At 48.6% G+C, this 16,928-nt stretch overlaps 1 protein-coding gene across 1 annotated transcript in view; it reads right to left on the bottom strand.

Moving 5' to 3' along the window:
• The window catches only part of AARS2 (alanyl-tRNA synthetase 2, mitochondrial), a 34,221-nt gene that overhangs the window by 3,772 nt on the left and 13,521 nt on the right, over positions 1–16,928 (bottom strand). Inside the window, exons 3-19 of the mRNA XM_044284835.1 lie at positions 12,825–12,970; positions 12,529–12,720; positions 11,288–11,432; positions 11,061–11,206; positions 10,861–10,969; positions 10,742–10,780; positions 10,547–10,658; positions 10,347–10,474; positions 7,972–8,119; positions 7,729–7,898; positions 7,541–7,654; positions 7,245–7,385; positions 6,977–7,114; positions 6,459–6,568; positions 6,192–6,300; positions 5,059–5,181; positions 4,044–4,154 (exon numbers count right to left, since the gene is read on the bottom strand). Of these exons, the coding sequence (XP_044140770.1) occupies positions 4,044–4,154; positions 5,059–5,181; positions 6,192–6,300; positions 6,459–6,568; positions 6,977–7,114; positions 7,245–7,385; positions 7,541–7,654; positions 7,729–7,898; positions 7,972–8,119; positions 10,347–10,474; positions 10,547–10,658; positions 10,742–10,780; positions 10,861–10,969; positions 11,061–11,206; positions 11,288–11,432; positions 12,529–12,720; positions 12,825–12,970 (2,181 nt within the window). The remainder of the gene's footprint in view (positions 1–4,043; positions 4,155–5,058; positions 5,182–6,191; positions 6,301–6,458; positions 6,569–6,976; positions 7,115–7,244; positions 7,386–7,540; positions 7,655–7,728; positions 7,899–7,971; positions 8,120–10,346; positions 10,475–10,546; positions 10,659–10,741; positions 10,781–10,860; positions 10,970–11,060; positions 11,207–11,287; positions 11,433–12,528; positions 12,721–12,824; positions 12,971–16,928) is intronic.

Here is a 16,928-nt window from a genome sequence, read left to right on the forward strand (position 1 = left end):
CTGGTACAGTCACTGTGTACATACATTACTTATCCTGTACTGATCCTGAGTTACATCCTGTATTATACTCCAGAGCTGCACTCACTATTCTGCTGGTGCAGTCACTGTGTACATACATTACTTATCCTGTACTGATCCCGAGTAACATCCTGTATTATACTCCAGAGCTGCACTCACTATTCTGCTGGGGCAGTCACTGTGTACATACATTACTTATCCTGTACTGATCCTGAGTTACATCCTGTATTATACTCCAGAGCTGCACTCACTATTCTGCTGGTGCAGTCACTGTGTACATACATTACTTATCCTGTACTGATCCCGAGTAACATCCTGTATTATACTCCAGAGCTGCACTCACTATTCTGCTGGTGCAGTCACTGTGTACATACATTACTTATCCTGTACTGACCCTGAGTTACATCCTGTATTATACTCCACAGCTGCACTTACTATTCTGCTGGTGCAGTCACTGTGTACATACATTACTTATCCTGTACTGACCCTGAGTTACATCCTGTATTATACTCCAGAGCTGCACTCACTATTCTGCTGGTGCAGTCACTGTGTACATACATTACTTATCCTGTACTGATCCTGAGTTACATCCTGTATTATACTCCAGAGCTGCACTCACTATTCTGCTGGTGCAGTCACTGTGTACATACATTACTTATCCTGTACTGATCCTGAGTTACATCCTGTATTATACTCCAGAGCTGCACTCACTATTCTGCTGGTGCAGTCACTGTGTACATACATTACTTATCCTGTACTGATCCTGAGTTACATCCTGTATTATACTCCAGAGCTGCACTCACTATTCTGCTGGTGCAGTCACTGTGTACATACATTACTTATCCTGTACTGATCCTGAGTTACATCCTGTATTATACTCCAGAGCTGCACTCACTATTCTGCTGGTGCAGTCACTGTGTACATACATTACTTATCCTGTACTGATCCTGAGTTACATCCTGTATTATACTCCAGAGCTGCACTCACTATTCTGCTGGTGCAGTCACTGTGTACATACATTACTTATCCTGTACTGATCCTGAGTTACATCCTGTATTATACTCCAGAGCTGCACTCACTATTCTGCTGGTGCAGTCACTGATGTACATACATTACTTATCCTGTACTGATCCTGAGTTACATCCTGTATTATACTCCAGAGCTGCACTCACTATTCTGCTGGTGCAGTCACTGTGTACATACATTACTTATCCTGTACTGATCCTGAGTTACATCCTGTATTATACTCCAGAGCTGCACTCACTATTCTGCTGGTGCAGTCACTGTGTACATACATTACTTATCCTGTACTGATCCTGAGTTACATCCTGTATTATACTCCAGAGCTGCACTCACTATTCTGCTGGTGCAGTCACTGTGTACATACATTACTTATCCTGTACTGATCCTGAGTTACATCCTGTATTATACTCCAGAGCTGCACTCACTATTCTGCTGGTACAGTCACTGTGTACATACATTACTTATCCTGTACTGATCCTGAGTTACATCCTGTATTATACTCCAGAGCTGCACTCACTATTCTGCTGGTGCAGTCACTGTGTACATACATTACTTATCCTGTACTGACCCTGAGTTACATCCTGCATTATACTCCAGAGCTGCACTCACTATTCTGCTGGTGCAGTCACTGTGTACATACATTACTTATCCTGTACTGATCCTGAGTTATATCCGGTATTATACCCCAGAGCTACACTCACTATTCTGCTGGTACAGTCACTGTGTACATACATTACTTATCCTGTACTGCTCCTGAGTTACATCCTGTATTATACTCCAGAGCTGCACTCACTATTCTGCTGGTGCAGTCACTGTGTACATACATTACTTATCCTGTACTGATCCTGAGTTACATCCTGTATTATACCCCAGAGCTGCACTCACTATTCTGCTGGTGCAGTCACTGTGTACATACATTACTTATCCTGTACTGATCCTGAGTTACATCCTGTATTATACTCCAGAGCTGCACTCACTATTCTGCTGGTGCAGTCACTGTGTATATACATTACTTATCCTGTACTGATCCTGAGTTACATCCTGTATTATACTCCAGAGCTGCACTCACTATTCTGCTGGTGCAGTCACTGTGTACATACATTACTTATCCTGTACAGATCCTGAGTTACATCCTGTATTATACTCCAGAGCTGCACTCACTATTCTGCTGGTGCAGTCACTGTGTACATACATTACTTATCCTGTACTGATCCTGAGTTACATCCTGTATTATACTCCAGAGCTGCACTCACTATTCTGCTGGTGCAGTCACTGTGTGCATACATTACTTATCCTGTACGGATCCTGAGTTACATCCTGTATTATACTCCAGAGCTGCACTCACTATTCTGCTGGTACAGTCACTGTGTACATACATTACTTATCCTGTACTGATCCTGAGTTACATCCTGTATTATACTCCAGAGCTGCGCTCACTATTCTGCTGCTGCAGTCACTGTGTTCATACATTACTTATCCTGTACTGATCCTGAGTTACATCCTGTATTACACTCCAGAGCTGCACTCACTATTCTGCTGGTGCAGTCACTGTGTACATACATTACTTATCCTGCACTGATCCTGAGTTACATCCTGTATTATACTCCAGAGCTGCACTCACTATTCTGCTGGTGCAGTCACTGTGTACATATATTACTTATCCTGTACTGATCCTGAGTTACATCCTGTATTATACTCCAGAGCTGCACTCACTATTCTGCTGGTGCAGTCACTGTGTACATACATTACTTATCCTGTACTGATCCTGAGTTACATCCTGTATTATACTCCAGAGCTGCACTCACTATTCTGCTTGTGCAGTCACTGTGTACATACATTACTTATCCTGTACTGATCCTGAGTTACATCCTGTATTATACTCCAGAGCTGCACTCACTATTCTGCTGGTGGAGTCACTGTGTACATACATTACTTATCCTGTACTGATCCTGAGTTACATCCTGTATTATACTCCAGAGCTGCACTCACTATTCTGCTGGTGCAGTCACTGTGTACATACATTACTTATCCTGTACTGATCCTGAGTTACATCCTGTATTATACTCCAGAGCTGCACTCACTATTTTGCTGGTGCAGTCACTGTGTACATACATTACTTATCCTGTACTGATCCTGAGTTACATCCTGTATTATACTCCAGAGCTGCACTCACTATTCTGCTGGTGCAGTCACTGTGTACATACATTACTTATCCTGTACTGATCCTCAGTTACATGCAGTATTACACTCCAGAGCTGCACTCACTATTCTGCTGGTGCAGTCACTGTGTACATACATTACTTATCCTGTACTGATCCTGAGTTACATCCTGTATTATACTCCAGAGCTGCACTCACTATTCTGCTGGTGCAGTCACTGTGTACATACATTACTTATCCTGTACTGATCCTGAGTTACATCCTGTATTATACTCCAGAGCTGTACTCACTATTCTGCTGGTGGAGTCACTGTGTACATACATTACTTATCCTGTACTGATCCTGAGTTACATCCTGTATTATACTCCAGAGCTGCACTCACTATTCTGCTGGTGCAGTCACTGTGTACATACATTACTTATCCTGTACTGATCCTGAGTTACATCCTGTATTATACTCCAGAGCTGCACTCACTATTCTGCTGGTGCAGTCACTGTGTACATACATTACTTATCCTGTACTGATCCTGAGTTACATCCTGTATTATACTCCAGAGCTGCACTCCCTATTCTGCTGGTGCAGTCACTGTGTACATACATTACTTATCCTGTACTGATCCTGAGTTACATGCAGTATTACACTCCAGAGCTGCACTCACTATTTCAGCACTGATCAGTTTGCTATGGAGACTTGCAGGCTTTCTATTGTCTGATGTAGGTTAAACATCTTCTCCCGAGGACACCCACAAGCTTGCTGACTGTTTCCAAAACAACAAGCAGTACAGGAAGTGCTGCTCTGGAGTATAACACGGGATGTAACTGATACCCCCTCCGCCATGTTCACCTGCCGTTCTTCCACCTTGCGTATGGCCGTATTAGCAGATCTCTGCAAAGATTTGAGAGATGTCTGCAGTTCCTTCCTCTGCCACTGAGGTATGGGGGCGCTGTCCACATTCTGAAATACACAAATACAAAACATCATTGAAGGGGTCCTGTCTGCGGGCCCCTTACGGTGGGGGTCTTTCTACCTTCCTTTAACCCCTCAGACCCTGTTATGAATACAGCAGAGGTCCTGACACATGAGCAGATACTCGTATTACCGTGCAATGCCGGAGAACGGATACATTCACACATCGGTCTGCGGCTATCATGTGGTCGCGCTTTTAATCACGCGACACGTTGGCGATCGATCGTTTCCGGACTACGATCAGTGAGCGGTTTAGCGCCAGTCTTTCGGTCGCTGCAGCCTTTCATGCTCGCTCATACAGGTTGGAATCGGAGGGATTATCTGTGTATAATGGGCCTTAACCCTTTGCGCCACATGTACAGCGCAGCGATGTCCATTACAGCTGACGCCCCGCTGGGTGCAGCACCTAAAAGGTTTACGGGGGGCTCTCTACGCTGGCATACCTGTGATAGGATCCCCCATGTTACTACACCTAATGGAGCCTGCCTTAGGACAGGTCATCATTATTAGAGGGGGTCCGACTCTGGTCACCCCCATCAGTCAGCACTCGGCCTGACATCACACCCATCGGTCACGTGGACTTTGTGTAACTCGGTCCCTTTCAAGTGCGCTGCAATACCAAGCATGGCCACTGTACAATGCATGGCGCTGCGCCGTGTATCCTAATATGTGAGTCCTGGAAAACCTGTTTAACCCCTAAGGAGACCATTGTGGAAAAAAAAAAAAAACGTTATCCAACCTTTGGTGGGGGGGGGGGGGGGTGTTCCCCGCCAATGGGAAGATGAAGGAGCCACAGCACTAATTCACTTGACACCCCACCTACTTGCAGATTTTGCCACAAAATGGGAACTCCCCCCTCCCCCGCTTGCCCATGTTTCTCCATTCTACTCACTTCTGACAGGAGGCCGATCTCCTTGGACAGCTGCTGGGCCTCACTCAGGGTGGCCGGCCTCGTCTTCATGCGCTCGGTGATGGACTCCACCTCTCTATGCAGGAGCTTCCCCGTCTCTCGCGCCTGCGGATTATCAGTCAGAATTGTGAATGCTGCTCCGGAGGTGACTGGATTATAACAATGGTGTATGCTACTCTGGATGTGACTGGAGTATAAGAAAGGTGAATGCTGCTCTGAAGGTGTAACAATGATGAAAGGGTAATATTTGCGAGCCCGCTGCAATCGTACGCTTATGCTGGATTTCCAAAGGGCGGCTGGAGACCTGAGGTCCAGGTTCACCTCCCGATCCTGAAGGACACCTACCAGAGTTCCTGGAGCAGCGATCGATCGCAACAGCCTACTGATCCCTAAAACTAGGGACAAGGGAGAGGAGCGATTCCGTGTAATTGCCACCTACGATGCCGCCAACAAAGAAGTCCGGGAGATCCTGAACACAGGATCACCTGAACTTGTGGCACGAAATATGTTGGAAAAACTATTCCCTAGTTCTAACACTGGATTGGCGAACGCCTCGGCTATATCCGAAACAAGGAAAACAGCGGTTGTGAGACATGTGGTGGAAAACTGTGACAGAGGCTCCAAACGCAAATGTGACAAGTGCAGGCTACGCATGATGTATTTTAACTTCTACTTTCGAACTCCTCCTTGGCTAAAAATACTCAAGAGTAAGAGGAGTATTTTTACTCTTACGAAAAAAATGTAGCGCGACCTGTGGTGCTCATGGTATTGGATTACGACTTGCACGCCACATTGGCAATATACACTTTGGTTCTACGGCACCTACTAGTCTATTCCATCCTGATCCGTGTCGTCCGTAAGGCATGTCCGCAGCCTGCACCAAACACGGGTCCTTTCTGGGTGCACTGTCGGCACGATGGCAGTACAGACTCCTGCTTCCACATGCCGGTCATACCCCGATTCTCCTTATATACATGCAGCCTATACCACCAGGGCGTTTACACTGCCAGTTTAAATGTATTGGAAGTTGACCACACTGTCAGCCAGGGCAGGACTGACTGGAGTATACTGGGATGACTGGAGTATACTGGGATGACTGGAGCACAGGCACACACCTGTTTGGCTTCCTCTCCGGTCACAGCGATGAGACGAACGATCCCTTTCACCAGCGGTTTTTCTGAGATAATCACCAGGTCTTCAATGGCTGCGGTCCTGAGCAGATGTCTGGGTACAGAAGAGAAGGTGATGTGGATGGGGGGCGCTCTCCTCAAACACCCTATGGGAACTGTGATGTCATAGGGGGAGGTGATGTGACGGGAGAACAGTCAGAGGCACCGGGATCACATAACTGGAGGACCACCACGTGTAAGGACATCACTCACGTCCCACAGCAGAGCTCCACAGATGTCTGAAGACCATCCTGACAACTCGGATTCATCAGCTTCTCTACAGGGACCCCAACCGAGACCACGCGTACGGGATCCGGGTACACCTGGGGGAGACATTCCCGTTACAGAATGGGCGAGGTGACAACGGAAAACATCCCTGCAGTTGTCACGCTTGTAGTGCTCTTGGATGGAGATACTCTGCTGCACTTAAAGGGGAACTACAATCCCAGAGGAAAGGGCCGAGGCGCCCAACACTGAACCCCCTTATCACTGCCGTCTGTGACGTATCAGCAGCAGGTACCCCGTGTTGCAAGGCTACAACTCCCAGCATCCCTCCATCCTGCGAGACATCTGCAGTCTGTATGGGGGGGGGGGTGAGCAGAGATGAGGGGTGGCACACCACAGGAGGGTTCTGACATAATATCAGGACATCTCCCAACACGTCTCACACTCCGGTCTGTCACATCACCCACAATGCAGTGCAGCAGAGCGTAACTCTGGGTCCGGCCTACCTCATCCACTGTCCGCAGACCCCGCATGCATTTGGCGTCGGAGAGTGGAATGTGCGCCGTGTCAATCTCCAGATCCTGCGCAATCAACTCCTGCAGCAGCTTCTCCACCTCCTGCAGCTGCGCGCCGCTCACTGGACCCTGGGGACACGAAGACAAGTATATTACACCTCCGGTATATATTACATAGGGGCCCTGCCCTGGGTAACCGTAGCACGCAGGAGGCGGTAAAGAAGATGAAGCAGAGCCCGGAGGCAGACCGCAGACTCACCGTGACCCCGACATCAAAGCGCAGGCGTTCTGCTGTGACATGTGACCCGCGCTGGGCTGTGCTCTCACCAAGGACCTGACGCAGGGCAAAGTTCAGCAGGTGGGTGGCCGTGTGCTTCACCATACATGCCAGCCGCTGGCCCTGGAGGGGAGAGTGACAGATCGGCATCATCAGAGCTGCGGAATATGCACTACATCTCCTATAATGCACCACGCCAGAGCTCGCACTGCGCAGACACTGAACCAGCAGGGACTGCTCAAACGAAGAGAACCAACTAGAGGAAAAGCCATAAATACCTCGTCCAGATACAGCAGGAGGTGATCCCCGACCCTCAGCGGCTCAGCGGCTGTGATCTCATGCACCACGTAACCTCCTGCCACGTGTACGGACTCCACCGGGAACAGGACATCCTGCAGGGAGGGTAAAGGGGTCGTAAGATAACGGGGAGGGAAAGCACAGAGCACACAGCCAGGACGCCTGTTACCTGCTCTCCGTCTCGTACAAAGTACCCCACATCACAGCTCTGGCCCCCCTGCTCCGCGTAGTAACATGTCCGGTCCAGGATTGCTGCGCAGCGCTCACCCCTGTCCACTGCAGAGACTAGAGACTGGTCCTTGTAGAGCGTCAGTACGGTGGCCTGGCAGGGCGTGAACACTGCGGGGGAGAGGATAATGTGAGATATGAGTACACCGCCACCCTGCCGAGAGAAAAACGGCAGCCATCTTACCGTATCTCCCATCAGCCCCCAGGCGGTAGTTGTATTTTGGCGAATCATTGGTCCTGGGGACCCCCCGGTGCTGCAGCTCAGCCAGAGAGTGAACGTCCAGCTGTACCCGGGCTGGGGCATCATCCGCCTGCTGGTTTCTGACCTTCTTCTACATACAGAAAACATGGAGAAAAGAAAGAAATGCGCCAAAGTGTCATTCCTGATACTCAGAGCGCAGGAACTAGAGTAAAACTGCCTCTCAATGTCTGGCCCTACCAATTCATGAATGGAATGCCAGCTAAACAGTGAAGACTGACACCAGCAGAGCACAGGACGTATAGATCAGCACTATCTTCCCACAATTCCCTGCTCAGCACCCCCCCCCCCCCATATGGCAGGAGCCTAGAGCGCTGCAGGGGTCAGGAGTCAATACGGTCATTATGGACAGTCAGGTATAGAAAATCCCTGGTGACCCCTCCACGCCACAGGGGAAGCTGAAGCAGATCTACCGCAAACCGCATCCTATATCTCAGCTTCCTGGACATGGAGGAAAGAGGGATATTTCAGGTTTACTATAATCACCCTAAAAGTGGGAGGATGTGGAGAAGAGTCCGTGAAGGGAGAAATGCTACATATACAGTTGCAAGAAAAAGTATGTGAACCCTTTGGAATGATATGGATTTCTGCACAAATCGGTCATAAAATGTGATCTGATCTTCATCTAAGTCACAACAATAGACAATCACAGTCGGCTTAACCTAATAACACACAAAGAGTTAAATGTTACCATGTTTTTATTGAACGCACCGTGTAACCATTCACAGTGCAGGTGGAGAAAGTATGTGAACCCCTAGACTAATGACATCTCCAACAGCTAATTGGAGTGAGGTGTCAGCCAACTGGGGTCCAATCAATGAGATGAGATTGGAGGTGTTGGTTACAGCTGCCCTATAAAGAACACACACCAGTTCTGGGTTTGCTTTTCACAAGAAGCATTGCCTGATGTGAATGATGCCTCGCACAAAAGAGCTCTCAGAAGACCTACGATTAAGAATTGTTGACTTGCATAAAGCTGGAAAGGGTTATAAAAGTATCTCCAAAAGCCTTGCTGTTCATCAGTCCACAATAAGACAAAGTGTCTATAAATGGAGGACGTTCAGCGCTGCTGCTACTCTCCCTAGGAGCGGCCGTCCTGTAAAGATGACTGCAAGAGCACAGCGCAGACTGCTCAATGAGGGGAAGAAGAATCTTAGAGTGTCAGCTAAAGACTTACAGAAGTCTCTGGCATATGCTAACATCCCTGTTAGAAAATCAACGATACGTAAAACACTAAACAAGAATGGATTTCATGGGAGGATAGCACAGAGGAAGCCACTGCTGTCCAAAAAAACATTGCTGCACGTTTACAGTTTGCACAAGAGCACCTGGATGTTCCACAGCAGAACTGGCAAAATATTCTGTGGACAGATGAAACCAAAGTTGAGTTGTTTGGAAAAAACACACAACACGATGTGTGGAGAAAGAGGCACAGCACACCAACCTCAAAACCTCATCCCAACTGTGAAGTATGGTGGTGGGGGCATCATGGTTTGGGGCAGCTTTGCTGCGTCAGGGTCTGGACGGATTGCTATCATCGAAGGAAAAATGAATTCCCAAGTTTATCAAGACATTTTGCAGGAGAACTTAAGGCCATCTGTCCACCAGCTGAAGCTCAACAGAAGATGGGTGCTGCAACAGGACAACGACCCAAAGCATAGAAGTAATACAACAACAGATTGGCTTAAACAGAAGAAAATCCGCCTTCTGGAGCGGCCCAGTCAGAGTCCTGACCTCAACCCGATGGAGATGCTGTGGCAGGACCTCAAGAAAGCGATTCCCACCAGACATCCCAAGAATATCGCTGAACTGAAACAGTTCTGTAAAGAGGAATGGTCAAAAAATACTCCTGACCGTTGTGCCCGTCTGATCTGCAACTACAGGGAACGTTTGGTGGAAGATATTGCTGCCAGAGGAGGTTCAACCAGGTATTAAATCCAAGGGTTCACATACTTTCTCCACCTGCACTGTGAATGGTTACATGGTGTGTTCAATAAAAACATGGTGACATTTAACTCTTTGTGTGTTATTAGGTTAAGCAGACTGTGATTGTCTATTGTTGTGACTGAGATGAAGATCAGATCACATTTTATGACCAATTTGTGCAGAAATCCACATCATTCCAAAGGGTTCACATACTTTTTCTTGCAACTGTATATGGCTATAAACAGGACTAGGGTCAGAATGTTCCCATTCACTGACAGCAAGCTGGGATCTTGGACATCATGAGGAAGTGAACATCAAAGTCTAAAGAAGTTAGAGCTGGACTCCCTCAGATTACAGGGAGTCCAGTGACTGACCTCGGCCTCCTCCACAGCCAGCCGGTCTAGAGCTGCCGTGTCCAGGTATAGTCCTCTCTCCTCCAGCATCAGCCCAATGAGATCCAGCGGGAAGCCCAGGTTCCTGTACAGAGACCAGGCCACGCCCACTGCGGAGACAGCACGCGGCATGTGAGCGATGAACGCCAAGAGCTGCCCCTTCCTCTCGTCATATCACTTACCTGGGAATGTCTGATTAGCCACTCCTTGTTGAATAGTGCGCTCGATGATATGGCGCCCCCGCTGGAGGGAGACCAGAAATGCGTCCTCACTCTCGTTTAGAATCCTCATGATCTGAAATCAGCACAAAAATCACAGGAACGCTCTGTGTGAGCGGGAGAAGGTCACGCGCCGGAGAGGGACGACGCACCACTCACCTGAGATTTCTCGCGCTCCAGCTCCGGATATGCATCACCCTGTAATATAATCGCGAACGTCAGGACTCAGCTCAGGGACGGAGCTTGTTTGAGGAATGGGGCTGAAGGTCTCAACTTACCAAGATCTCCACCACAGTGGGCACCAAGGAAGACAACAAGCCGGGAGGAGCACGGAGAACCTCAGAAGAGAACCGGACGGCTCTGCGGAGGATGCGGCGTAACACGAGTCTGCAGAACAGAGAAGCAGCTGTTAAAGGGGGCATTACTGGATGGATCGCCCTGCGTTCAGTGGCCCCCTGTCAGCCTTAGCTGCACTCACTCTGCTCCAGATGTCCCGGGGTACACCCCATCAGCTATGCAGACTGACAGGGTCCTGATGTGATCGGCCACCACCCGATACGCCATGTCCACATGATGGGAGTCCTCGGTGCCCAGCCTCCCCTGGTACGGAGGGGCCTGTGAGCCCTAAAAGATAGGTGTTCAATGGTTAAGGCCGTGTGAGAACTGTCCGCACCAGATGATGGGAACGTGATCCATGACACTCACCCTCTCGATGGCCTTCAGGACGGGAGTGAAAAGGTCTGTGGCGTAGTTGGAGCGTTTACCTTGAAGGATTGTGACCAGTCTCTCCAGTCCCATCCCCGTGTCCACATGACACTGCGGCAGAGGCCTGAGGCATCCATCTGACTCCCTGCACCAAACGACAGAAAAACCAGGCTCTAGATCATCATCGCCTATCTGTTATCCTTCACAAGCACCAGGTTCTAGATTATCATCACCTACCTGTCATATATCACAAGAACCAGGTTCTAGATTATCATCACCTACCTGTCATACATCACAAACATCAGGTTCTAGATTATCATCACCTACCTGTCATACATCACAAACACCAGGTTCTAGATTATCCTCAGCTACCTGTACTACAACATCAGCACCAGGTTCTAGATTATTCTCAGCTACCTGTACTACAACATCAGCACCAGGTTCTAGATTGCCATCACCTACCTGTCACCAAGTACTCGAGTATTACAATCTACCTGATACCAGGAGGAATTCCTGAAGTCATTTTTTTGCCACAGTTCTGATTCTGCATTGCTATAACTTGCAGACAGCTGATAGATATGGAGCATCCTACCACTAACACTTTTGTCTAGAGACGTTACTCCACTTTTTACGCTGCCCCCTACTGGAGTAATATTACTGCGCTTCATCCGATTTCCCCTCAACAGGCGCTTTGAAAGCACTATATGGCGGTCTATAGGCAGTGTCCAGGCTCTAAGATGATCCAAAATAAATACTCATTATATAAGCACCTGGTTTTAGATAATAATAACCTATCCTTATACTGCATTAATAACAGGTTCTAGATTATAATACGCTATCCCTCCCTCTGCACAAGCACCAGATCATGTATAATGACATATTCTAGATGAGGCCGATTCTAGATAGAACTATAATAGAGTACAAAAGACTTCTAGATAATCACAATTCACCATACTGTATGACGGACAGTTCTAGGCAATTATTTGCTATGGTCACCACCTACACACTATAGGTTCTAGATTATAATCACCTCCCAGTAACATCCACTAGACTATAATCTCCTTGTTACACTGCATGAAGAACGTTACCTATCTCTCCTTCATCACCAGCTTCTAGACAGACATCACCCAGATGTTCATATCTATGCCACTAATGTATAGTAACCTCCAGACATAACCCTCAGGTTCTAGATCATCAATCCCTCACCATCCATATACGGCAGCATATCAGAATTGCTCTACCTGTTATACTGCATGAACACCAGGTTCCAGATCTCCACCACTTCTGGACTATCCTGGTTCACCAGAGGGGCAGCATTTCGTCCTCCAATGTGATCATAGTGAATCTCTGTGCAGGGCCCACAGGGGCCCGTGTCCCCCATTTCCCAAAAGTTCTCCTTTAGACCAAATGGTAGGATACGTGAAGGCGGCACACTGATGGGGGAGACACAAATAATGAGAGTTACAACTGATGTACATAGAGGCCCCGGGCTGGAGGATGGGATCTTAGTGCTACATACCTGCCGATCAATACTTACCCCAGGCTAAGCCAAATCTCCTTGGTCTCCTCATCTGCAGCAAGGCCAAGTTCTGGGTCTCCCCGAAAGTATGTGACATAGAGGCGATCAGCTGGGATCTCGTAACCGTGTGTCAGCAGCTCCCACGCCATAGCGCACGCTTCTAGCTGCAGGAGGACAACATTAGAAAGGCAGGGTCATGTCAGGTATAGGGCAGAAATAAAGACCGGGGGCAGATAGCCGGTATGTGGTGACATCAGATATAACAGGAGGCAGATAGCCGGTATGTGGTGACATCAGATATAACCGGGGGCAGATAGCCGGTATGTGGTGACATCAGATATAACAGGAGGCAGATAGCCGGTATGTGGTGACATCAGATATAACAGGGGGCAGATAGCCGGTATGTGGTGACATCAGATATAACCGGGGGCAGATAGCCGGTATGTGGTGACATCAGATATAACAGGAGGCAGATAGCCAGTATGTGGTGACATCAGATATAACCGGGGGCAGATAGCCGGTATGTGGTGACATCAGATATAACAGGGGGCAGATAGCCGGTATGTGGTGACATCAGATATAACAGGGGGCAGATAGCCGGTATGTGGTGACATCAGATATAACTGGGGGCAGATAGCCGGCATGTGGTGACATCAGATATAACAGGGACAGATAGCCGGTATGTGGTGACATCAGATATAACAGGAGGCAGATAGCCGGTATGTGGTGACATCAGATATAACCGGGGGCAGATAGCCGGTATGTGGTGACATCAGATATAACCGGGGCAGATAGCCGGTATGTGGTGACATCAGATATAACAGGAGGCAGATAGCCGGTATGTGGTGACATCAGATATACCAGGAGGCAGATAGCCGGTATGTGGTGACATCAGATATAACAGGAGGCAGATAGCCGGTATGTGGTGACATCAGATATAACAGGGGGCAGATAGCCGGTATGTGGTGACATCAGATATAACAGGGGCAGATAGACGGTATGTGGTGACATCAGATATAACAGGGGCAGATAGACGGTATGTGGTGACATCAGATATAACCGGGGGCAGATAGCCGGTATGTGGTGACATCAGATATAACCGGGGGCAGATAGCCGGTATGTGGTGACATCAGATATAACCGGGGGCAGATAGTCGGTATGTGGTGACATCAGATATAACCGGGGGCAGATAGCCGGTATGTGGTGACATCAGATATAACAGGGGCAGATAGCCGGTACGTGGTGACATCAGATATAACAGGGGGCAGATAGCCGGTACGTGGTGACATCAGATATAACAGGGGCAGATAGCCGGTATGTGGTGACATCAGATATAACAGGGGCAGATACCCGGTATGTGGTGACATCAGATATAACAGGGGGCAGATAGCCGGTATGTGGTGACATCAGATATAACCGGGGGCAGATAGCCGGTATGTGGTGACATCAGATATACCAGGGGGCAGATAGCCGGTATGTGGTGACATCAGATATAACCGGAGGCAGATAGCCGGTATGTGGTGACATCAGCTATAACCGGGGCAGATAGCCGGTATGTGGTGACATCAGATATAACCGGGGGCAGATAGCCGGTATGTGGTGACATCAGATATAACAGGGGGCAGATAGCCGGTATGTGGTGACATCAGATATAACAGGAGGCAGATAGCCGGTATGTGGTGACATCAGATAAAACCGGGGGCAGATAGCCGGTATGTGGTGACATCAGATATAACAGGGGGCAGATAGCTGGTATGTGGTGACATCAGATATAACAGGAGGCAGATAGCCGGTATGTGGTGACATCAGATATAACAGGAGGCAGATAGCCGGTATGTGGTTACATCAGATATAACAGGGGGCAGATAGCCGGTATGTGGTGACATCAGATATAACAGGGGGCAGATAGCCGGTATGTGGTGACATCAGATATAACAGGGGGCAGATAGCCGGTATGTGGTGACATCAGATATAACAGGAGGCAGATAGCCGGTATGTTGTGACATCAGATATAACCGGGGGCAGATAGCCGGTATGTGGTGACATCAGATATAACAGGAGGCAGATAGCCGGTATGTGGTGACATCAGATATAACCGGGGGCAGATAGCCGGTATGTGGTGACATCAGATATAACCGGGGGCAGATAGCCGGTATGTGGTGACATCAGATATAACAGGAGGCAGATAGCCGGTATGTGGTGACATCAGATATAACAGGAGGCAGATAGCCGGTATGTGGTGACATCAGATATAACAGGAGGCAGATAGCCGGCATGTGGTGACATCAGATATAACCGGGGGCAGATAGCCGGCATGTGGTGACATCAGATATAACAGGGGCAGATAGCCGGTATGTGGTGACATCAGATATAACAGGAGGCAGATAGCCGGTATGTGGTGACATCAGATATAACAGGAGGCAGATAGCCGGTATGTGGTGACATCAGATATAACCGGGGGCAGATAGCCGGTATGTGGTGACATCAGATATAACCGGGGGCAGATAGCCGGTATGTGGTGACATCAGATATAACAGGAGGCAGATAGCCGGTATGTGGTGACATCAGATATAACCGGGGGCAGATAGCCGGTATGTGATGACATCAGATATAACAGGGGCAGATAGCCGGTATGTGGTGACATCAGATATAACAGGGGCAGATAGCCGGTATGTGGTGACATCAGATATAACCGGAGGCAGATAGCCGGTATGTGGTGACATCAGATATAACCGGGGGCAGATAGCCGGTATGTGGTGACATCAGATATAACAGGGGGCAGATAGCCGGTATGTGGTGACATCAGATATAACAGGAGGCAGATAGCCGGTATGTGGTGACATCAGATATAACCGGGGGCAGATAGCCGGTATGTGGTGACATCAGATATAACAGGGGCAGATAGCCGGTATGTGGTGACATCAGATATAACAGGAGGCAGATAGCCGGTATGTGGTGACATCAGATATAACAGGAGGCAGATAGCCGGTATGTGGTGACATCAGATATAACCGGGGGCAGATAGCCGGTATGTGGTGACATCAGATATAACCGGGGGCAGATAGCCGGTATGTGGTGACATCAGATATAACAGGAGGCAGATAGCCGGTATGTGGTGACATCAGATATAACAGGAGGCAGATAGCCGGTATGTGGTGACATCAGCTATAACCGGGGGCAGATAGCCGGTATGTGGTGACATCAGATATAACTGGGGGCAGATAGCCGGTATGTGGTGACATCAGATATAACAGGAGGCAGATAGCCGGTATGTGGTGACATCAGATATAACCGGGGGCAGATAGCCGGTATGTGGTGACATCAGATATAACCGGGGCAGATAGCCGGTATGTGGTGACATCAGATATAACCGGGGGCAGATAGCCGGTATGTGGTGACATCAGATATAACAGGGGCAGATAAGCCGGTATGTGGTGACATCAGATATAACCGGGGGCAGATAGCCGGTATGTGGTGACATCAGATATAACGGGGCAGATAACCGGTATGTGGTGACATCAGATATAACCGGGGCAGATAGCCGGTATGTGGTGACATCAGATATAACGGGGGCAGATAACCGGTATGTGGTGACATCAGATATAACCGGGGGCAGATAGCCGGTATGTGGTGACATCAGATATAACAGGGGGCAGATAGCCGGTATGTGTTGACATCAGATATAACCGGGGGCAGATAGCCGGTATGTGGTGACATCAGATATAACCGGGGGCAGATAGCCGGTATGTGGTGACATCAGATATAACTGGGGGCAGATAGCCGGTATGTGGTGACATCAGATATAACAGGGGCAGATAGTCGGTATGTGGTGACATCAGATATAACCGGGGGCAGATAGCCGGCATGTGGTGACATCAGATATAACAGGGGCAGATAGCCGGTATGTGGTGACATCAGATATAACAGGGGGCAGATAGCCGGTATGTGGTTACATCAGATATAACCGGGGGCAGATAGCCGGTATGTGGTGACATCAGATATAACTGGGGGCAGATAGCCGGCATGTGGTGACATCAGATATAACCGGGGGCAGATAGCCGGTATGTGGTGACATCAGATATAACCGGGGGCAGATAGCCGGTATGTGGTGACATCAGATAT

The sequence above is a fragment of the Bufo gargarizans genome, chromosome 3, assembly GCF_014858855.1.
Source record: "Bufo gargarizans isolate SCDJY-AF-19 chromosome 3, ASM1485885v1, whole genome shotgun sequence".
In the NCBI taxonomy this organism is placed as follows: Eukaryota; Metazoa; Chordata; class Amphibia; order Anura; family Bufonidae; genus Bufo; species Bufo gargarizans.